This window comes from Cololabis saira, chromosome 20 (assembly GCF_033807715.1).
Source record: "Cololabis saira isolate AMF1-May2022 chromosome 20, fColSai1.1, whole genome shotgun sequence".
In the NCBI taxonomy this organism is placed as follows: Eukaryota; Metazoa; Chordata; class Actinopteri; order Beloniformes; family Belonidae; genus Cololabis; species Cololabis saira.
Window position 1 is genome coordinate 13,779,452 of NC_084606.1, and position 25,010 is coordinate 13,804,461.

At 38.3% G+C, this 25,010-nt stretch overlaps 1 protein-coding gene across 5 annotated transcripts in view; it reads right to left on the reverse strand.

Annotated features, from left to right (window-relative positions):
* The window catches only part of nrxn2b (neurexin 2b), a 966,013-nt gene that overhangs the window by 655,363 nt on the left and 285,640 nt on the right, over positions 1-25,010 (reverse strand). For all 5 annotated transcript variants that reach the window (XM_061710648.1, XM_061710646.1, XM_061710647.1 and 2 more), the window contains one exon: positions 22,421-22,438. In XM_061710648.1, the coding sequence (XP_061566632.1) occupies positions 22,421-22,438 (18 nt within the window). The remainder of the gene's footprint in view (positions 1-22,420; positions 22,439-25,010) is intronic.

A 25,010-nucleotide genomic window follows, 5' to 3' on the forward strand; every position in this document is an offset into this window, starting at 1 on the left:
GTCCTACATTCGTCTGTGTAAAGACCGATGCGGTATGATGGGAAGTTGCAGGAAGATCTGATCTACGTGTGTAATGTCAAAGAGCCCTGCAAATCTAAATATTCAGGTTTAGGCTGCCTCTAGCAAGTAACAAGGGGCAAGGTGAGGCAACGACACATTTCATGGAGGCAATTTAAAAGGCTTTCCATGGGCAAATAAATGTATCAGAACAATAGAAACAACCAACAGCAAAAGCAGGAATCAAAATCTATTAAGACAAAATAGATAGATAACAAAGATAATGACTTTAAAATGAAATACTACACAAAAATTAGAATGGATAAAACAGACATAGTGCAGTTGTAGTGTACAAATAGGTGTGGTAAAAAAAAATTTAACTAAAATGCGGAAAGATTTTAATTTTAAATGTGGCTGAAGCACACTTAATATCAAGTTAATCCATCTGTGTTCAGCAAAGTAGCTAGTCTCGCTCGCTATGCACCGCACAGCGGTTGCATCAGCAGACCGTTGTTTGAAGATCTGAGTAATCAGGCCTCATATTATAGACTGATTCATAAACGAGCAGCAATGCACTTCTATTGTGTTGGTAACTGGTGACCTGGGTAAAGACTTGAGAACGGGAGGGATGTGCTTTTTAGTTAGCTGTTAAACTGGCAGCAGACTTCTGGATGAGCTTAAATTTATAGAAGATCAACAAGGTTGTTAATCTGTTGGGGAAGAAGAGAGGAGTTCTCCTGTTTTAAAGATGCACTTCTGAAGTACCTTCTTCTCAAAAGTCATAAAATGTATCTGGAAAATGAAGCAAAATGGGATCTGCAGGGGGTTAATATTATTGTTGACGAAACACCAGAAGCATAAAATGTAATATCTTTATGTGCTGAACTTCTCATTTCAAAAAAGGAGAACTAGAAAGAGTGGAAAAACACAATGTTGTAAATTTTGTTTAATCTTTAAATCAAAATCCTGCTAGAAGTCAGAAAGACTGTTGCAGCAGCTACCAACAAAGACACAATCAAATCACTATTGTTTATCCAAAGCTTTAAGCAGAAGTGCATTTTGCTTTTGTGCGACATGTTATCAAACACACAGGAGTTTTGTTTGGACGTCACTGCAATGCTCACTATGAAATGGGCTTGCTCTGAAAAAAATATAGTTGCAGAATTTGTATGTGACTCCTGGAAGAGCACGAGCGGGAGTCTGGGAGTGCAAGTGGGTGTGAGAGTGAGAACGCAACAAAAGAAATTAATTCTGCAGCCTATTATAAGTAAATACTATATACCTCAAGCTGTTTTCCAGCTTTTCTTTAGTTCTTCTACAGTAACTGACAGAATTATTATCCCACTTTTAACAGACAAACTTAAGAAAGCAGCTGAAAAATATCAGTTTAAAATTCTCTTACATTTCCCTTACATTTAGGCAAACATGTGCGCAAACACTACATTACAACACTTTAAAGTATGTTATATATGCCACGCAAACAGTTACTTGAATTTGATGTACAAATTAATGATGATGTTAAATATTATTGAATGCAACTCAATCATTCAAGGCCTTTATGATTAAATCTCTTCATCATGAGGTACCTAGCAAGCAGTCTTTTGAATGCACATTTGCTGTACTGTATGTGCCGCAAGAGACCAATGTGGACAGCAGGCCAGCAGCAACAGCATAAAAACCAGTAAACCACCGACTCTGCAGGAGCATGCTGTCCTGGTAAATAATACAAATGTTGCTTGCCACTACCGGGAGTGGCAAACTGTCAAATCCTGCTCAGTGCAGCCTGATTAGCCTCAACTGTGATGCTATCTGACACTAATAGCGTCTGTGGTGCCTTTTACTGAAAGAAAAAGCTTAAAAAACGCTAATGAAATGTGGCTTGAGATACTTTCTTAGCTACATAGAAAGTCCCTACTTTAACTTTTTATATAATCTTCATTTTCAAAGCAGACACGGTATTCTCATAAAATCTGCCTCTGGCACCATGGCAACCTCTATTCTGAGGTCACCTTCAAATGTTCCTGGAACTAACAACTTCCTCAGAGGCTTTGTCACGTATTAGGTCTGCAAACCAAACCTGACCTGGTGAAAACCAGAATCGACCCATAGTAAGCCCTGATAGCAAAATATGAGGGAATCAACGTTGACATATGGTTAGGCAGAAACATTGAATCCATGTTGAAGCCTGGTTGAAGCCTGGTCCGCGTCAAAAAACAAAATGCATTGATTCAATATCGATTAGACGTTGGCATTTGAATTGGATGATTGATTGATGGTTGATTCACCATCAATTGTCGACCTTAATCAAAAATCAACCTTTTTGACCATAATCCAACACTGATTTGACATCTTTTGCTATCTGGGAGGCCAAAGATCCTATACAGATCCACCTACCTATACAGAGATATAGATATATACATATACATATAGATATACATACATATAATATGTTACTTATACCAAAGTATTTAAATAAAGAAATTGTTCTGTTCCTACAGAAGATTTATTCGTTTCATACTTTATTATTGTGGGCAATTCCAACAACAACAAGAGAGAATCACTTATCAGCATTCAACATACAGGCTGTTTTGGATTCCAGTCAGGGACGAGATAGGACCAAAGCAAAATAGAGAGACATCGTTGTCAGCGACTGTCAACACTTTAATAACCTAGAGCATCTATTTTGTTCTTATATGGTGACGGGGATGCAGATATTACCTCGTCAGTTTCATTGTCCCCTCTGTTTGATTTCCTCCTTTTGCCTCTCATCCCTTCAGTACTGCCATCAGTAACTATATTTTGCCTCCATTATTGTTTATTTTCTGATTCATTTCCATTCGTTCAGTTTTGTCTCCGCATCTCTCCCTTCGAACACTGACCACTTACTCATGTCTCACTGTCTTTCTCGTCTGCGCCTTTTCTTTTTCTTTTGATCTGCCAGGAAGCTCTTGCTTCTTAAGTCACAGTAGACTTACAACATCAGCTCTGTAAGAGCCTCATTATGAATGGTGGGGATGACAATCAGAGTTATAGGCTGTCACTCTCCTCCAACACTCGCCTCTCTCTTAAATCCATTTTTATTCATGTACATAAGCGCGGAACGGATTTTGGAGGGATTGCTTAAAATTCCAGGATCATTGAGCTCACACACAAGACCTGTTTGCACAGCATACTCTGATGAAGGTGTTATTAGACTAAGTCCTTAAAAATAGGTATTATGTCTTGAGAACGGATCCTTCATGTCTCACACCCAATAGGGTGACATCCTTTTTTTTTAAGCGTGAAAGACACCACATAAAGATATGAGATGCTCACATGTAGATGTAATTGCTGTTTTTGTTATTCACATCTTTAACTTAACTTCGGTATTGAGTCTTTACATCATCCGTCAGTGGCTCTTCAATGATCTACCCATGTTTTTGAAGAATTGTGATATTAAAGCAAATGAAGGGAGATGAAGGAAGCTAAATAGTGCAGCATGGTGGCTTGGTGGCGTAGTGGTTAGCACCATTGCCTCTAAGCAGGAAGCTTCCTGGTTTGAAACGAGGCAGTGGCCTTTCTATGTGGCTTTTCATGTTATTTCCTTGGTTTCTCCTGGTACTCTGGCTTCCTCCCACAGCTGAAACATATTTTTGTTTGGTTCACTGGTGATTGTAAATTGCCTGTGTGAGTGTGTGTGATTGTTTGTATATATGTGCCCCTGAGATGGACTGGTGACATGTCCAGGGTGAACCCCCTGCTCTTTGCCTGCTGAGCTGGGATAGGCTCCAGTAGATCCCTATGACTCTAAATAGGAATAAACAGATATAGATGGACGGACAGACAGACTGATGGACGGACGGACGGGCGGATGGATGGATGCTTGATAAATGATGAAGATGGATGTTAAAAAGATTACATAAATCTATTCATACTGCATTTTTCAATGCAAGGAGTGTCAAATTTCTCTCGTGTTTTCCATTATTCTATCATATTGATAATATTAATATAAAGTATGTCGTGTTTATGGTCCCAAAAGAGCTGTGATCAGTCAGGATGTGGAGAGTTTCTGCTACTTTGGACCCTGTGGGTTGTGGGGTTGGATCTCTGTGGATTGGGATTGCTTCCCAAAAAGTGCCATCGGATTGTATTCTGGAGAGTTTGGAAACCAAATGAAGACCTCAGATTCTTGTGTATTTCTAAAGCATGTCCAAGAAAAATTGTTGAGGTGCGCATTGCTGACTAGCTGGGAAAGATGGCTGCTGTGAGAGAATGAAATAAATGCCTTGATTAAAAGGCCATCAAAGAGGGCCAAGGCTATCCTCTTGTGTTAATGATAAAGTATTTCCTGATAAACAATGGATGTAAACTCATTGTACATACAGCGCACGGATACACTACAATTGTAAAATGTACACAAAAGACACAAAATAGATATATAAGGTTTTAAGTGTACGAAACTACATCTACCTCTAAAAACGGAAAATCTTTTTCCCACATGCAATGTTAAAATGTTAAATTGCCAAAGCAGAAAACAAAACAAAAATAGCATCTTAAACACTTGGACATCCCCTTGATGTGAGTGCATGTATTAGACTATTAGCGTGTCTCTGTGTTCGTTCATATCCAGACAGGTTGATTCATGTGCCTAATCCCTCCAGCTGGGTTCCCTATCGATCAGGTTGACTGCGGGCTCTTGCTGACTTAGGTCTGGGAGCAACAGAGTAGTTATCACTAAGAGATACACACAGTGGAGACACACAGAGAGTCTGCTGCTGTTAGACACAAGCTAGCTTAGAACAGAGGATAGACATAGTTATGTTTACATTAAAGATATTACTGTCAACTAACTGAAACTGCTAATTGTGATGAGCTGCAGGACTCTGTGTAGTTACTAGGAATTGAGTTGAAATTGTATTTAGCATCGTAATCTGTTGCTCCTATCCAGCTAAGCCTCCCCTTTGAGAAAGCTGCATTGCTGGCAAGCCCAACGATTCTGAAAACATACTGTATGTCTGGGTTAAGTTATTCAAACAAGATGGAGAAACATCTTGACTTTTTTGGGCCTGTATAATGTGCAATGAAAAAAGTGGTCTGAGGAAGTAAAATCTGAAATCTCCTCAATAATGACGATAAATGCCACATAATCTGTGGAGAGGGTCCATTCATTACATTAATAGTGCATGCTTCAAAAAGCCACCATCTGGGATGGCGTGTGGGTACTTCAATTGCATTTAGGCTCTATTTACAGTGAGGGATATTGCAAACAAACATATAAGATGTCAACAGTCTTGCATTGGTAAATATTATCTGGGAGTCTGACGACACCATGTCAGGCTAGGGCTGGGCGATATATCGAGATTTTAATATATATCGATATATTTTCAAACGCGATATGGTACGAGACAATATCGTTTATATCGATTTAAAATGTATTTATTTATTTATTTTTTATTTTTTTTGATTTTGATATAGCTTATTTGGTGACAAATTGACTTGAATGTTTTATTTGAGATTTGCACAAATGTTTTGTTATTTGCACAACTGTCAACCTCAGTGGAAAAGTCTGCCTGTTACTGTCTACATTGTATTAATTGGACAGTGTATTTTAATTTAATTGTTATGCAGGAAAGGGATATTTGTTTTATTTTATTCAAGAAGCATTTTTATTCTCTATATGCAGGCAGTTTATTTTTATTTCATTTATTTTATACATTTTGATATTGTGCAGACCTCTGTTAATAAAGGTACCTGTGTGACATTTGGCACGAGGCTTTGTATTAAAACTGACTGTTTTTTTAAGGGTTTGCCTCAGAAAAAAAATGAAGCTAACAGAGATGCTATGCTATAATGCTTTGGGGGAAACCCCAATTCTGGCACAGAAAAAATATCGAGATATATATCGAGTATCGCCATTCAGCTAGAAAATATCGAGATATGACTTTTGGTCCATATCGCCCAGCCCTATGTCAGGCTATGCGATATTCTGAAAAAAAGCAAATATGAGATGGCCAAATGCCTTAAATTTTTAAAGTTGCACTTGAAAAAACAAAAACAAAATTGAGATGTTTAGCAATAATGTACAGTCCTATAAGCTGTCAGCAGAGTGGTGGAGTGGTGATGATGATTTGAACTTCAGTCAAATGAAACAGGAATGCTGTTTAAATTCAGCTTAAATTCAGTCATGCAATGCAGCAATGATCCAAAGCATACTTGAAAATCTAAAACACAATGTATGGAAAAGAACATAATCTAAGTGCCTCAATGACTCCAGAGGCACTTAGATACTTCCAGCCCTAAAATCTCATCATGTACGGTAGAGGAACCTTCAGAGAAGGAGGAAAGTAATTTCAATAACTGGGCCAAAACTTGATCACACCAATAAAAGACTGATAATGGCATACAAAAAAAGAAGAAAAGACACAAAAACAAAACTAACAGATGAAAACATTTTTACAAAATGTAACTTTTAATTTTTTTATAACATTAATATTAGCTCAGATCTTTGTTGACACTATATAAGCTGGTACCAGTTTTAAAGATTTGGTTATGCAAGATAGAGAAACTAGAATATTGTGTTTGTGAAGGAGCAGATTGTGCCAGAGCTCAGTGTCTGTCATAATGATGGATTACCTATCTGCCTCTCTGCATTTTTATTTTTATTTTCAACACATACTGTACGAAAAATCATGCACAAGACAGGCAGAGCCATATGGAAAAATGACTCTAAAACCAAAGAGACAAGTTCAAGGTTTGATAAAGTCACAAATTAAGTCAATGAGCATGTTTTTTATTTTTATGTCTGATGTTTTAATACCAATAAATCTATGCTTCAGACAGAGAATACAATATTATTTGATTTATGGATCATTATTGATTAGAAGTAGTATTTGAAGATGGTTCAGCACAGGGGGTTTGTTCACAAGGGCAACTGGGTGACATCACTAGGAAAGGCATTTATTGTAATGCTTTTTATAGTCGCTGGGACGTATCTCTGTGTTACTGTCCAATCAGCATAAAGCCCTGCCACCAGTTGCCCCACCCCATTTGGGGCTAACATATTGTTCTTTCTTATATTTTAGTGTTGTGCCTTAACCTTGCTGCTGTAACAGTTAAATTTCCTCGCCAGGTTGAACAATTGCATAGATCAGTTTCTTCATGTCTCAGTGCAATCTTCATGACTTCCAAGAGGGCTCGCATGGACATGACCATGTCATCAGTAACGTTGGACCAGCAGAGCAGAGACGTCTCTGTCAACGTCACTTTCAGACTGACTATAGATACTGTTTACAGCAACCTAGTTTAATCTAGCCGGTGCAATATGAAGTCGGCTCCCAGTCTCGTTGTATACTGGATGTACAATGACAATAAAGGCTTTATTTACTTACTTTATAATGAAAAAAACTGCAGTGAAACAAGTGGGCCCTCAAACATCAAACACATTTCAGTAAAGTGAGGGAGACTGCATAATTGCGGATTTTCCCGTAGCTGGTATGATCGTAATGAACTGAAGGATTTCTCACTAACTGTAATGGTCCATCCTGCTATTCTACAAGATGGCACCACAAGGACTGAAGTTGTGGGACAATGTCATCATCTAAAAGTGGGGACTTTTTTAAAAATGTGAATTTGACAGCTTTAGTGGTAACTTTATAATGTCACGTATGATTACATATCATCAATATCACATTTAACTAATTAAATCAATTATGTAGTAATTATTAACTAATTAAGTCACAATCACCAGTTGGAAACTTTTTTTTATGCAAGTGCAAATAAAATATATGGGGAGAGTCACTTATCTGTGCAACTCGCACCCTGAAGTGCTGCTGCTCTGTTATGTATGCATACTGTGTTATGTGCAGTGTTATATTTTTGTCTACCACGTCTGTTCACATTAAGAAGCTTCCCTTTAAATTTCATTGTATCTTTAATGACAGAAAAGGCTCCCTATGCAATTCTTAATGAATATATGCATATAAAAATATAGGGGAGAGAACTAATTTATGAAAATGCTAACATTGTTATATACATACATCATTTTTATATATATTTTGCAGAAGTGACATTATGAAAAAAAGACAAAACAAGGAGGCCAAAAAACGTTGAAAACTAAATTTTGATTCCGTCTGTTTATTTGAGCTTTTAATAAATTTTCCTTGAATGGGTCCTTTGTGATGTTTATACTCAAATCAATTTAGATTACAATCTACTTTCAGATTAGACATTGATAAATACAGTTTATTTTTCCTTTGAAACAAAGATGGTGCCCCAACGAGTTTGATAAATTAAGTACGATCGCTACAACCTTGTGAAAGCGTATAAAGGTTTAATATTTGGCAGTTTTTTTAATTAGAGATTTGATCTTGGTTTTTGTTGTTGTTGCGATATTTAGATTTTGCACAAATCCAGGGGTACCTACAGGAATTGGGACTATTATATTGTCTTTGTCTGACAACACACAATGTGAAAGAAATGTTCCTCACAGCAGGAGGGCATCAGAGAATACCAACCAAATCTGATCACTCTATACTATCTTTTGTTAGTGCTACATATCCGAACCTTCACTCGCACGTTTATTATGTTGACAGCCGTACATCTTTAGTGTCTATCAAACTCAAAAATGATGGCCCTGTGAAAAGGTTATCCACTACTATCAAGAACATGTTTAAGGTTATGAGTGTCTTTTCCTAATATATATTACTGATTATGTTTTATCATTCAAGGAGAACAGCTCATGTGGTGCAGTTTTTTTCTTCAGGTTGTTGTCATGTCACCTTTCTTCAGGAGCAATACTGATCAATGAATGTTAGAACAAAATGGGGGGATTGAAAATAGCTTTCTTTTTTTTTTGTTGCAAATCAACTGTTACCATAAACCCCTCAGAAAAACTCACAATCAACGTATTTTGTATGGCATCACTTTGGGTTTCAGTTCTACTGTGAGGAACCTTAGAATGAGTTTTTTGCAGGGCATGTCCATTCATTCACACATACCACAACTTTTTAGGACTGAGTTCCTCCATCTTAGTAATATTTGCAAAATTAGGGACATCCAGAACATCAATGCGGAAATACAAGTCTTTTTTATGACTGCAATTAAATATTATCAGGAAGTATCAAAATGCTCCAGAAAAGACTCCAGCTAATCCAAAATGTTGATGTGAGAGTTATAATGAGGATTAGCAGGAGAGATCAAATTTTAAATAATAAATTCATCACCAGTTCTTAATAAAAAATTAATAAATTGTATCATATCTTAATAACTTCATAGTGCCTACAGAAGACTTTCCTCCCAAAATGTAGGCTAATGTGTGTGTGTGTGTGTGTGTGTGTGTGTGTGTGTGTGTGTGTGTGTGTGTGTGTGTGTGTGTGTGTGTGTGTGTGTGTGTTGCATTGCAGCCATTGTCCGTCTTTTTCCCTCGTCTAGGACATTCTTTTTAATTTGACATTTTTATAAAAACTGTAGGAAGTAAGGTATGCTAAATACACCCGAACATTTTATATACACGTATAAAATGGAACTATTTATTCCTTTGTTTTTAAACAGCATATGATAAAACAACTTCTGACAAGTAATTGAATCAGATGGGACAGTGCCATCGTTTCAGGTCTCAGGGTATGGTCAGTTCATTTTCGGGGGAATTAGCAGAAAAGAATACTGGATTTTCATTTTTTTAAGAGCTCAAATGGAAAAGAAAATATATGGAAATACAGAAAGCTGCTTTCACTTGCTATAGCCTGTCATCTGCGAAAGCTCCTGCCTTTTACTTCAGCTCTATCAGCAGCTGGAGCAGTCCCATTGCCACAGCATCAGCCTTTCTTAACCTGAGAGAACCCAACTCAGGCTGAATCTATATAACCACTGCTGGATTTGAGAAGCCATACCATCCAAATTAAAACTTTCCAGGAAGATGACTCAGATCGAAAACACTTAAACAATAAATTCACCAAGGCTGGTTTTTCAAAGCAGAAATGTCTGAACTAAATGTGCGAAAAAGACAGTTGATTTGTTTTTATGCGAGGCAAGAGAGAAGGCTTCTGCCACACTGAAGGAAACCTCAGTTTGTTAATGAAGAGAGGATTTTGCAACTGGTGCAAGGTGACCTCTAAGTTTGCCCGCAATTAACTATTTGATAGTTACTTATAATGAGTAGGAATGCTTTCTTCTGTCAGCCACATACCTACAGCAGCCTTATTTTCTGAACAAGTTGAGAAAGGGCAGTAAACCGCCGGGAAAAACTTCCTCTGCGGGGGCATAGCCACCAGGATGGTATCTTTTAGAAGCTAAAGATGGAGAAAATGTATATTTTACCCAGAGCACATGAGTAGCATCAACAAAAGGACAGGTGCACACAGTATCTGACACTAATTACAATAAAATACTTGAAATTTCAGTGCAGACTCTCCAGGGAGAGAATGTGAGGGATCACAGTTTGGCTAGACTGATAACCGACAGAGACAGTAAGTACAACTGAGATTATACCAGCAAAAAGGTAGTACTTGTGAAGGTTTTTCTTGAGTTTTCCATTGATCCTGATAATAGAAATACTTTTTCCTCCATCATTTATCAATCTGAACCTTAAAAATAGACTGCTTTTAAGGATTTCGGGTTGGTGGTGCAAACAGCATCTGTGTTAGAGTTAGGGTTACAAGGCATCCCCACAAAATAAATGTAACTGTATCATACACTTAAGCAGTCATGCTCTGAATTTGAATATTTTGCGAAAAGCTGCAAGATACTGCAGATAGTCTAAATTCTGTGCACAACTTATTTTTTGTAATTGGTAAATTAAGTCACTATTTGTGATTTACCGCTATTGTGGATGGACTGTACTCGCAAGGGCAGTCATGCATGTTTGTTCATCATATATTGAGATTTTGGAGGAAGACAAAATTATGAGATCTGACACACAAGACAAGTCTAAACAGGCAAGCAATGAAAGCAAAGACATATTGGCTTGTTGAGGTGTCAAGACTTGCTTGAGCCATGAGCCACTGAGAGAGGGTGCCTCTATACAAATACTTTTGACAAAAGTGAATCCATGTGTATCAGAAACCAATTTACCAATCCGGATCCCCCAGAGGACCAGATTACTACAGGTCTTTTCAGAGATAGATGGACTGTGCATGTTAAGCAATGGACAACACAACAACAGAGGCGATCCAAATTCTTTCAGACAGCAAACCTTGTAACGTCAGAAATGGGCTGCTGATTTGATCAACGTGGAATGAGGACTGCCACCACGAGAAAGGAAGCTTTAATAGAGGCTGTAAACTTTCTCTATACAGGCTTGAATACCGTTGCTGCTGATCTGACTTGTCAGGTTGACGAATCATGGCTGCACATGTAACTCACAATCCAAACATTACTCAGAATCACCTCTAACAATGCAGAGCTTTTTGGGGGGCTGCATCTACAAACTCAGTAACTACGGAGAGAGGTATAACATTTCATGGAACTTTGAATGTGTTCCAAGTTACGCACTTGTGCATGCTACTATTTTGAGGCCAGAGTGTATTCCTACAGTTTTATTTTGTAGCCCACTGGTTTGGGCTCGTGGTTGAGGATGTAATGGAAGTGGGGGGTACACTCATTTATTTATTTTGTCAACTCTAAAGATAGCACAATTTCAAGCCCTCATGAAAATGGGAGCGATTAGACTCAAAATATATATATATATATATATATATATATATATATATATATATATATATATATATGTATGTGTGTGTGTGTTTCTGTTCATAGACAATTCTTACTCGTTTGTTTGTATTCACATAAAAAAAAAACTAATTTCCCCTTAAGACATTTTTTTTTGTGCACCCAATCTCATATGCTACTGCAAGTTAATAAATCCCCAGACTCATATAAAAACAAGTCACCTTTAAGACCCTTCTAGTTCTTTTCTCAAAAAGCTTGAATTGATTGAATAACTCTTTGAAGGGCTCTGATCAAATTCTAGTTAATTGGTAAATCCAGGACGGAAGTCATTGGCTTACTAAGGTCTCTCAACGAGACAGAAAGATTAAGTTACATTTTTTTTTTCGAGTGAAGGAAATCAAATCTGAATGCTGGTGGTCTGTGTAACTTTGATTTGAGGATTAGAGCTATGGGCTGCTCATCACTGTCTGAACAATTACTCTGAGACTAATGGAAGTGGACGCTGTTAATCTTCACATGCTGGCACCAATGCACGTCTAACAGCACAATCCATCTTTCATTCCTTGTATATAGTCACACACCGCTCGGCTGAATGTGCTCACCTCTCAATAATTACATATTATAAACTCTGCAGCATCTCAAACAATTGCTCAGCAGTAGAGATATCCATTTGTTTGTGACTGGATAAGCATGATTTATAATAGCAGGAGGTTTGAGTAATGTCATGTCAGGGAGTTTTCCAGATGAGACAAAAGGCTGCAGACCAGAAACAGTCATGATCAGAAACATGAACATTTTACTTGATTTTGAAATATTAATATTCATCAGTGGCGGGCGGTGCATTTCACACTTAAGCCTTTTGTAATGTCCAACTTAGTCAATAAATACCTTTCATTATGCCAGCATTTATAACACCAGGAGTAGTTAGAAACACACTTAAAGGGGACCTATTATGAAAAACATGTTTTTTCTTGCTTTAACATATATAAAGTGGTCTCTCCTCAGCCTGCCAACTCAGAGAAGGAGGAAAGCAACCAAATTCTGCAGTGTCTGTACAGCCGCCCGGATGAGCCATCCAGTGTGATGTGGCTTCTACGAGCCGTTCAGATTCTGCGCCCGTCGTTACGTAACGACGGAGCGATTTACATCGGTTGGCCTCCGATGCGTGAAACCACGCCCACAACTAACTTCGCCGGCCGGAGCTTCCGCCATTTTTTCGTATCGGTGTATCGCATCATTCAGGCAGCCAATCAGCACAGTGTCTCATTATCATAGCCCCGCCCACTCAGAATCCCACATAGATAATGAGGTTAGAGAATGGGATGATAAAGACATGGTTTAGAGGCTGAATTTCTCATTTATTTAGCAAAAACAATCAAAAGTTTGTTTTTAAGACATTCAAGGCCTGTTTAAAATAGGTATTAGATGCCATAATAGGTCCCCTTTAAGCACTATTAGGCATTGCACCACCTCAGTTGTGTACAAAATGGGCTATTATCCGGCACATTTTAAAAATCAGCAATTAAAACTGGTATGCTACTGTCAAAACTTAAAAATAAAAGGGTTTTTAGTTTATCTTTTAAAAAAATAGCTTCATACAATGATGAGAAAACTGGCTTATACGGTTCTGGGGCCTCATCTATAAAGCTTGCTTGCGCAGAAAAAGCGCCTGAAAGTTGCGGAAGCCACCTTCTACGCAAAGTCTCGGATCTAAAAAGAAAAAACTAACCGAAAAATCTGCGTATCTTTACGGCAACCAGGACCCTCCCGTAAGAATTTACTTAAGACACGGGGAACTGGCGACGCAGGCTGTGAGGTGGTGAAATGAAGCCAGATTCATGTCATACTCTTAATAATGTCATCACATATCACAACATATCAGACAAATAGTGCTGATAACGGAGCAGGCGGCGGGGGGGGCGGGGGGGTGGATGCCGCTCCGAGCCCACTACTCCACGCCGAAGAGGAAAAAAGAAAGTGTTCTGATTAAAATAAGGAAAGTTGGACTATATAACAATTGCGTTCATAAGGATAAGGTTTTAAAAAAAATAAAAATTAAAGAAATAGTCCCTTCTCCCCGTGTGTGTCTGCCTGTCATGCACGGGTACGTGCGCTCATGTTGTTACAGCCGGAATTATGGTTCTGCGTCACACCAACGCAGAGCCTACGCCGTAGGGTCAGGCGTATGGCGCGCGTCGCCGCGTACCATACGCCGTAGGCTCTGCGTTGGTGTAACGCGGAACCATAAATCAGCCTAGAGCAGCTCTGAGGGGAGACGGGAGGGAGGAGGGGGAGCCGGGCCGCCGTCCCTCGAGTGTCTTGATGATTTGCTGAGCCTACCGTTAGTTTTTAAACTGTAAAAAGTGGGGGGGACAAATACATCATTTTGAAAAGACGGGGGGACATGTCCCCCCTGTTGCGCCGGGGAACTCACAGCGTTTAGCGCAGCAACGGCGTGCTGCCACTCACTCGCTTTATTTTATTGTATAGCCTACTATTTATATACTTATTCTAACTTTTACTGTGACCACCAAATAATGTGGTTTTCCTGTCCTCCACATCATATCTAGGTCTCCGTGAAAGTCAGTACGGTGGCTGCTACTTCTCATTCATTCTGACGCCAAACCATGGATCTGCGCCAAACAGGCTGCAGAAAGCCACTGCGCATGCTCAGCAGGCTCATCCATATGCATTTCTGGGTGTGATAGGAGGCGGATTCAGCTACGCAACCTTCCAGCTGGACTGCGTGGAAGTCTGCGTGCACATGGTTTTATTGATCCGGATTTTTTTTTGCGCACGGCATTTTCGGCTTTTGAGAGTACGTGCACTTTTAGTATGAATCCTACGCACTCCATTTTAAAGAGGCCCCTGGTCTGTTGTTTCTGGTACATCTGAGTTACAAAAAAAAAAAATAAATAATCTTTCCAAAATTTGTATTAAATTAATCCACAATGAATATGCAAGCTTTAACAAGATTGTACAATAAATTGCAAAATCACAGTTTGATATCAAAAAGAAGCTAACAAGACGGCCAAACTTTGGCGACTTGGACACAATAAACAAGTCTCTTTGTGAAAAACTTTTTCATGTCAAAACTTTCACGGCTTTCTGCGACTTGCTGCTCTGAGTTCAACCACACAGCTGCGACAACGCGACACATTATTTACTGACAGCGCAGAAGGGCAAGATTTTTTGTTCCATTTTCAGTATATTTGTCATATTAGTTTGTTATTACGGATTTGATATGAACAAAATACATTATAAAAACATATTAAACATGAAAAAAAAAATATGTTTGCACTCACCAAAACGGCTGCCTGCCCCACCCCCACTGCCGTGGCTCAAACCAGCAAGCCAGCCTTTTTTGGTTCCATTTTCAGTATATTTGTCATTTTAGTTTGTTATTATGGATTTGATACGAACGAAATACATTATAAAAACATATTAAACGTAAAAAAAAATAAATAAAATGTTCGCACTCACCAAAACAGCCGTGTCCTAGAGAACTCTATTGATCTTTATTGCACTGCATCGCACCGCGGCTCAAACCAGCAAGTATCGATATCCAATCACAGGACGCGTAAATGTCACGTTCAACTAGAGCTTAGCAAGAGGGCCTTACTGACACAACTCGTGATCTGATTGGCTATCGCAACTGTCAATCAACTGTATTTGCCCGTTCACTACAGCCCGCACTGTTGATTCTGAAGGCAGATTTCAAACAGCCTGGCAACACATGATAGCTGAATTCTGATTGGATAAAAACTCTAACCTAAAACGACAGCACTGGAAGGAGCAAAATATGACATGAAGAGAATATGAATACTTTTACATATTTAGGGAAAGTAAATTAAATGAACCTTTATCATAATTATGATCAAGTCCAAATATACTTCCGTACATACACACACATACAAGTAAATAAATGCTTTATGCTTTAATAGGTTGATCTTTCTCTCGCCATCTTTCAGCATCTAACTTGTTCCACATTTCTTGAGCTATCAACCATTCCGATATCAAAACGTTCAGTTCGTTCAGGTTGTTCCAGCTTTGACTTTTTGTTCTTCAAATCCTCAAACTTTTTGAAATATTCCAGGACGTTTGGAATATTCTCCAAAAACTATCACCTCTTTCAGACCTTACCCCTTCAGAATACCTTCAAGCTAGCGACACCATTCAAACTTTAAACTACTCAAAAGACTTCAAACCCCTAACATTGGATTCAGCTTTTTAAAATTTCTATTAGTTTTTGAAATATTTCCCTTTAAGTTTTATGACTAATTCAGCGTTTATAATGGATTTCAATTGCGGAGCCTTCAGACATCCTTGAAAAACGTTGTGTTCTTTGAGAGCCCACTACTTCAGCAGTCTTACACCGAGAGGCAGCTTTCAAACTTTAAACAAGACACAAGACTTTGAACTACAACAGGTTAAAACTGTGTTTTGATGCGTTTTACGGTCTTTAGGAAATTAATTTTAGTTGGATAAAATCTCCCGCCAAACATACACTCTGATAATGTCATCCACTTTACGTTTCTGTGGTAGATGAAAAAATCTGTTTCAAATCTCTCTTTCCCACATCTTTGACCCCTTTTCTCGATCTTCTCATCTTGAAGTTGTTCTTCTTTTACTTTTATTTTCATCTTTTGAGGCCCACTTGTTCTCTTTAGCTTTTTGTCTTCAACTGATTTTCTTTTTTTCAGCTCATCTCCTCTCTTCATCCCATCTTCTTTATTTCAAATAATGTTCCTCATTTCAATGCCTGCATCGTTCTTCAACTCCTCTTACGTTTTTAACATATTCTAAAGTTTTCAAATGTCTGAGCAACATTTTACCGATTTTTCGCATTGTCACCTGACTTCAGCATTTTTTTTTATGTTCAGCTGTTTTTTCAGCAATGTTTAGCTCTCTACAAGCTTTTTTCAGCACCTCAGCATTCAACCCTGCATTTTCAAGGAAATGCAGCCTTTTCTAGTTGTTTATTCTAATCAATTTACAAGATGCAAAGTGATCAAATGACAATGTTTATTAGCGCCTGCTAGGTCTGATTGTGTGAACCTACATATAATCGACGTCTGATTGCTTCTGAAAGCAGCAGCTCTACTTTTGACTGGCACTAAGAAGCGTGGTCATATTGCTCAGGTGTTGGCATCCCTCCACAGGCTCCCCGTCCGAATTGAATTGATTTTAAGATTGTATTGTTGACTTTAAAGTTTTAAATGGAAAGGCACCCTCTTATCTGTCAAAACTCCTGCACATTCATACACCAGTGGAGCACATCTAGACGTTCATGATGAAAGCAAAGAGGTGATGGGACTTTTGCAGTGGCAGCCCCGAAGCTGTGAAACGGCTTGCTTTTTCATATTCATGCTGCTCAGATGTTTAGCTATGTTCAAATCAATGTTAAAAACACATTTATCTCTTTGGTTCTTAATTCTGAGTAGAGTCAGATGCACAGACATACTGTATATAAGATTGAACTATGATTTTATTGTTTCTTAATTACTTTTTATTATATTTCCCTTGTGTTCATCTCTTTGATTAATTGTTATCCCACTGTAAAACACTTTTTTAAATGTGCTTTCTAAACAAATTTGAGTTTCACCATGGCCATACAAAATTTCTGATCCCTTTAAGTGTAAGAATTTATACTGTTTTGAATGGAAAGGCTGGTCACACCATACTGTATATCGATCTGAATTAGATATTTCTCCTGCTGACTCATTTTACACAATTTCTATTTCATTTAGAAAGTATTCCTGCTATACAGCTTTTCTTCCAACCTGCTGTCTCTCATAACGTTACATAGCAAACACACAAAACAGATATTCCAGAGCAGGAGGTGTGTTGATTAACTTCCTCATTAACATTTGATAAACTAAATGAGTCAAATCAGGCAGTACGTACACTCATATTGGTGGTGCAGTCTACATGGAGGCTGTATTATAAGCTCATTTTTTCTAAGACATTCCAGTATATAGTCCATATCTTTCTATATCATTAGGTCTTAGTTTTCACTTTTTAACTCATTACTTTGTTAAGACTTAGCGGAGCATAAAATTACATTAAATGTGCCTCAAATAGAGGAAATGAGTGGTCGTTTAATTGTGAGTTACATGGGTTCCCTGTGGTATGGGATGAGAGCTGAATGCCTTGAGTAGTAATTATATCAGGTAGCTTTCTCATTCTCATCTTCTTCTAGTATGTAAATGCGCCCACAGGCCTAGATTTTATATCGTTGATTGCCCATTTTATTGTGCTCCTCTAAGCCTGGGCTGTTTATCAGCAGACAAGAGAAACATGTGAAGTACCAGTTGCAATGCTGAGGAAATTAGAGGGTTTTTTTTATATTTTTTTTGCAATTACAGTAAACATTTTGTCAGTATGTAGAATTTCTATAATATGATGAAAGGATCTTTTCAATTAAGAAAGCTGTTTGGAACTGGTTAAATGAGACATAGTACAATCACTTTAGTGCCATTGAAACTCCTTCATCATTACCATTATATTGCTGCTGTTTAATTTAAATCTCTGAATAACATTCAACATATGTGTTACTGGCAATGAGCTGATGTCTTACGTTGCAATTAAACCGTAATATTCACATGACTGATTCTATCGTACGCTACAAAGTCTGAATATGTTTGGTTGCTAATGCAAAATTAAGACTTTGCGGGTTATATCAGGGAAGGAAGATAGCCTTAAGCACTGGCTGACGAACATTTCTGGTTGCAAGTGAAAAAAAAAAGTTTAATAATGTTTCACATTTCATAAAGCTTGTATTAATAATTTACCTTTCAGAGTGGGGGCTTGACAAGAAGATAGAGATGTACAGAAAGATGTCCCTGCCTTTGCCACTCGGAGTCAAAGAGAAATTCAGTGATAGGGTAGTAATGTTTGTTTCACTGCAAATAAGATTTGAGTTGGTATGTCTTACAGACTTGTGCTGCCCATTTCAGAGGTAACAAAAAACACATCAAGATGGGAAATTGTGGGTGCAATTAAAGATGCAAATGTGGAGGCTGGTTAGTTGTGATTACAGTTTTTTTTGGATTGTTTACACACTAAATTTAAAAAGTAGTACACTATTAGCAAAGCCTTATACTCAAGAAACAACATCAGCCCATATTTGCACATTGTCAACCTCACACTAGTTGCAAAACTCTACACACAGTGATTTGCAAAACACTAAACACACTTAACATACATCACACACAAAAATCTATCATGAAGTCACTTCCATCAAATTACCACAACGTCCAACTATTTGGTTCAACATCGTCATCAGGTGTGCAAACACTCGTTTGCTTGATTGTAGACACACCAATCGGGTTTATAAGCACTATAAAAAGCAGCAGGTGAGTTCATCGGTCTTCAAGCACAAAGGAAAGAGTCAGATAAAGAGTAAGACGAGGGGGAGGAGGAGAAGGAGGAAGGGAGGAAGAGGGGGAAGAGGAATCAACAGAGGAAGAGATGGAGGCCATGCTGCAGGTAGAGGAAGAGGAAGACAAGAAGGTGCTCAAAGAGCACCGAATCTGACAAATGAGATCCGCGCAACACTGGTTGACCACGTTATCAACCACGGCCTGACGCTGAGGGAGGATGGACTGCAAGTACAGCCAAATCCAAGCCGATAAAAAAAGAAAAATAACATCATATCAAAAACATCTGCATGGTTTCAGTAACTGCTTACAGTACTGTAGTCTATGCACTATCAGCACTTCTGTTACCTTTTCCTGTGAACTTACTGTATTATTGTATACTGTTTTTTTTCTATATAGGTTTGAGGGTCAGGATCGACAAGTTCACAGAACAGCAAGAGAGGGAGATAGCAAACATGGTTTTGGCCAACAATGCTATAACACTCAATCAGCTCCAAGCTAACATTGTCAATAACCACATCATTTTCAACGATATCCATCAGGTCTCAACATCAACACTGGCACACCTCCTTAAAAAAAAAAAATATTCAAATGAGCAAATGTATTGCTTTTCGAGCGCAATACTTAAAGTGACGTTTTGTTACACTATTATGAATCTCCACATCAACAATTTGGGCGTGTTGAGAAATAAATGAGTTTCTTCAGTCTGCAATATTGGTCTTGTGGTGTTTGTGAATTTACATTACATTTGTACTGATAGTAGCCTATTCTAATCATAGGGAAGTAGAAGTGCAAAAAGTGTTTTAGGTTTATCACAGCAGAGTGCAAACAGAATATAGTAATGTGAAACGTGTTTGTTTCATATGTTTTTAAAAAGAAGTGTATAGTTTTTACAAGCTAATTGTGTGTAGTTTTTTGAAAACACCCGCCCTGTTTTGAAAATAGTGCTTAAGCCATCCAAGAAAACTGTAAACTTTTTATTAAATATTATTGAGAGGGTTAGGAAAAAATGCCTTCATATGAATAACATATTTGTAAGAGGGCCATCTCCTCCCCATTTCGTTTTCCTGAAAAAAAAGTACTGTTTGGCATTTCTGTACAAAAATAATCATTAATCCTTTATGCCATGTGTAAGTTTTTGAGTTGGTAATCACAAAAGTCACAGCCATACCATATAAACATTCAACTGCATTAAAAATTATTTCAACTCATCTTTCTATTGTATATCCACAACACGTTTCAACTCATTAGACGTAATAGTTGAAGTGACAGTCTTTGCTGGGCAGGTTTAACAATAAAACATTTTGTTATATAATGCTAGCATCTGCAAGCATGTGTACTGCATGACAACAAACATTATTAAGCTGTATTAGTTTAGTCTTCCTTTTGATTTTGCATACCCTAAAAAACAAAAATGAACTCACTAACAGTATGATAATAAGCTAGTCCCATTTATTCAATGCTGTAGCCTCACAAGTCCTCAGGGAGTGCATGATTAAATTCATACATTTAGGACTTTTGTGCACCATTTGCTCAATAATTAATTTATGATGTAGTGTATAAAGAACAAAACTGTCTGGAGTAATATAACTATACTTCGGAAACTGGGTGACTAGTTTCCTCTTTGAACCTCAAAAGTCTACAGAACCAAAGCCATTTAAACTCTGCAGATGGATACAGAAATGAGTTGTATCTCAAAAGCAAAAGTGATTCATCTCCTTCCTCTCTACCCTAACCCTCTCTAATTGAAATTTAATTAAATGCTATCTATCCTCTTGTTTTGATCAGGATCACTTCAGGGTGGTTAAAAAAAAAAAGAAGATTGCTGCATTTCAACATGTGACCGCTACACTTCATCACACCATTGGCATGGACATGTCCTCCAACCAACCCTAAAATACCTCACCAAGCCTGTTGCTGCAATCACACAATATGCCACATTGTTATTCAGACAACATCAGATCTATGGGCACTCGGCAGACAAACTTTGACAAGCGGACACACATAAATTGCTATTAATGTGAAAGGATAAGGAAGACATGCTTGAATTATCACAGTGCAGACTCTAAAAACATTTTTATCATTGTAGAATGGCTGCATGTTTGTCCTCCTAACGCTGCTGTATTGCAGATAACAGCTGAAAGTTTATAATGTACAGGAGGTACTGGAGCAAAAAAAAGATAATTATTAAGTGGCGAGCAATAACACTGACACATCACTAATGCAATAGTTACAAAGTGCTGTGGGCTAAAGTTTTAAACTCTGCTCATCTTGTTTTCATACTGTTTGACCGAGGTGCTGATACGTCTCATTAGTTTGTCCATCGCTGCTCTCCCAACATTTCCATCGCTCATGTCTTCCACTCCCAGCGACTCCAAAATATATGCTGGGAGAAAGCTAGCGCAGTGTGACGTGTCAGCAAATTACAGACAGAGCCTCCGTCCATGTTTCAGTGAACATCTTGATGGAAAGCTTGGATCGAATACACAAAAATGCAACGAATAGAATTTGACCATAGATCACGGCAAAGAGTTAAGAAATTAGGCGGCTCAGAGAGTGAGCCAGTGCTCATGAGGATTTGGCATTGTGGCAATGACATACGATTCCCACTGGATAAAAAGCAGAGAAGTCAGCCACCTCAGACCAGCATACAGTGAACATAGCAATAGAAGTAAACTCACAACTTATGGAATCAGTGCAGCAGAACAACATGTTATTCAAACTCAATAAAGCTGGGTTCCCAAACAGGCTAGCGCATCAATGAAACCTTTGAAATTTGCATTTATATTGGATGACTAAGACAGTTTATGAGTCTTGCAAGGTGGATATTAAGTTTTGTCTTTTCACAGCATAGTAGTGGAAATACTTATTCGGTAAACAATGCGAACAACTAGAATATAGTTCCATATGAATAATGAAACAGCAGCAATGCATTCAAATATGTGATTGTAACTGAGAGGAGGGGAAAGACGGAGAAGAAAAAAAAACATCTAATCAGTGATTACATTCACATGTCAAACTCGTAAAAGAAAAGTTTAATTCTTCACTGCACACACGCTGAATTCAGTAGATATGCAGGTATAAATTAAAAAGGGTAATTAGTGTTTTTACACACACACACACACACACACACACACACACACACACACACACACACACACACACACACACACACACACACACACACACACACACACACACACACACACACACACACACACACACACACACACACACACACACACACACACACACACACACACACACACACACACACACACACACACACGCACGTAATGTTTAATAAAGATACCATAGGCTGTAGAGACTGTCAAAGCAGGGTGAGTGCGAGGGAAAGAAAGACAAATGACACAAAGTAAAGAAAGAATGTGACTTACCAACGGGAGATGAGTCTCCTGTACAGAAGAAAAAGAGATCAAGAAAAGTGTATATCAGTCCAAACAGCAATGTAAATTGTAATTCAAATGCATAAAGGAAAGTCAGACTATGACCTGCATTTAAATAGACACATAGACAAATTTGTAGGAACCCTTCGATGAAGTGAAACAAAAATGCCAAGGGCAAAAATGTTACACTACCAAAAAGCAACCTCTGTAGTTATGATGAGTTTAGAGCATTTGCCTCCTTCTTGTCTTCCCACAGATGTTCAATATGATTATGTTATGGCGTTGTGACTACATAACATGATTTGAAGAATACTCGAATGTTTTCAGCCTTTTTTGGGGCATCCTGCTGGGTCTCCTAAACCTGTTGGAGCCTCTGACTAAAGCTGGCCCTCCTAACATTGGGAAGTACTGTATATTTTGATCCTGCATGCTTTCTTGGTACTGAGACTTCAAAGTATCCTGCACAGATTAAAAGCTTCTCTTGCCAGACAGAAAAGCAGCCTCAAAACATAATTCAGTCCCTCCCATGTGTCACACTACGTATGTTCTTTGAAAGCTTCATTTTTTTTTTGGTCGGTGAATAAAGAGGTAATGTGACTTCCCAAACAACTGTCAACACGCATTTGAGCAAGTTTGAATTCAGCTTTTATGTGTTTGCTTTTAATACTCGAGTCTGCCTGGGTCTTCTTCCACAGTGGCCGGTGTTGTTAGCATGGTTTAATCACAATATCCTTCCTTTCATACTCTTAGTGGTTTACTTGATTACAGATTAAAATTATGCATAAACATATATTTGTCAACAAAATATATGTACAGCAGCAGTGTGTTACCCATGCACTTTGAAATAAAGCTGATAAGTCTGTGTTTTGAAGGGTCAATTCTTCATGACATACATTTTAAAGCTAAAAAAAAAAATACAAAAAATGAAAGAAGATGCTGACAACAAGAAAAAACAAAGCTCCAAAATCATTTTACAATTTTTTTTGTTTGCACCAAAGTATCCAACCCAGCAAGCTGCTGCCTGGAGTTCCCTCTTGCAAGTGTCAGCAATAAACCACATAAATGGTAGCTTTTTGCCAGCATGATAAACAGCTTATCCTGGGTCACAGTCTACGGCGATAAGAAAACCTTTTCAGTCCCAACACATGGAGCAGAACAAGAATTCAAGCCAGAACAGATGGACAGAGGGGGGGTTTTCCTTGCAATGCCAGAAGTCTTCTTGATCTGAGGTCCATGAGAGTGAAGACATTGCTTTCATATCTGCAGTAGTGAATAAAGGTGGCAGTCAAAAAAGGTTGCTGAGGTATGTACTGGATCAACCTAACTCTCCTCAGCCTTATTAGCCAATATCTTGGCTTTTGACATGGAATATCCCATTAATGAGCTGAATCAACTGTCCTTATGCAGAAAAAACATGTTGTAACGCACAGAGTATAGCCAATGACAATAATAATATGAGAGTCTGTGTATGACACAAGGAGGCAGAAATGCGGCAAATGAAGATATAGTTGGTCAAACAAAGCTCATATATCACAACGTTTCACTTGTCCCTGGCCACAGACCGCACTTCAAGAGAAAAATAAAGATGTACAAAGCAGGATACCTGCCCCTATGTAATACAATGTCATGGCAACTGTGTACAAATGTAAGGTTATAGCAGCCGTCTTCACGGTGTGAGACCCAGAGCTGGGGTAATCATGTTTTAGTGAGACTATATCATTCTGGAGAGCTGATAGGACCCGGAGGAATAGCTATAAAGTCTCTAGTGAACCCTGTAGTACAGTAAATAATCGTAGCTGGATCCCAGCAGAATTTTAATACCCATGAAGGCATTTTATGAAGGAAACAGACTTGAGTCAAGGCTACTGAGCTGCAGCATAGAGGCAAACTCTGGGTGTATGGAGACTTTTTAAACCAACCATATAGACCTGTTTCAGAGCAGAATTATCCATTTTCACTCCCACCCACAATTTCACATGAAGTTGCATTTTCTCCGCTCTGGAAAAAGGTTTTGCAAAATTGCATCACCAATTTCACAACAGGTCCCACAGAAGAGGGAGGTGGAGTGAAAGGAAGTTACTGTCACTGTTGTTTGCATTTTGCACACACCATCTAAGTACTGACTTTTTTCTACAAGTTTAAACATGTTTTCAGAGGTGCTACTTTTAAGAATGTATGTGAGAAAACTTAGCTAGAGAAAACAGGTGCAAGGCAACAACATAAACATCACATCCAAAATAAATAAAAAAGTAGCTCAGTATGACTCCTGCTTGAAGTGTTTCTCAGTTAATAATTCATCTCATCTTCTGCCTTTGTCAACTGCCATAAAGATGTCACTTGAACGTGACCATAACTACAAAACTTCCTTCTGGAGAACAGTATAGAGATATAGTAGGTGGGATGATTTACTGAATGCATTTTCAAAATCCCTGACAATTTGTGGGCATCAATCTATACTCTTATGGCACTTTTCCACTAGTCTCACTTCAGCCCGACTCGGCTCGGCGCGGCTTTACACGGATCCACACGTGTGTTTTCGCACTGCCAGCGGAGAAGTGGAGGGGTTGGGGTGAAGCGGCTG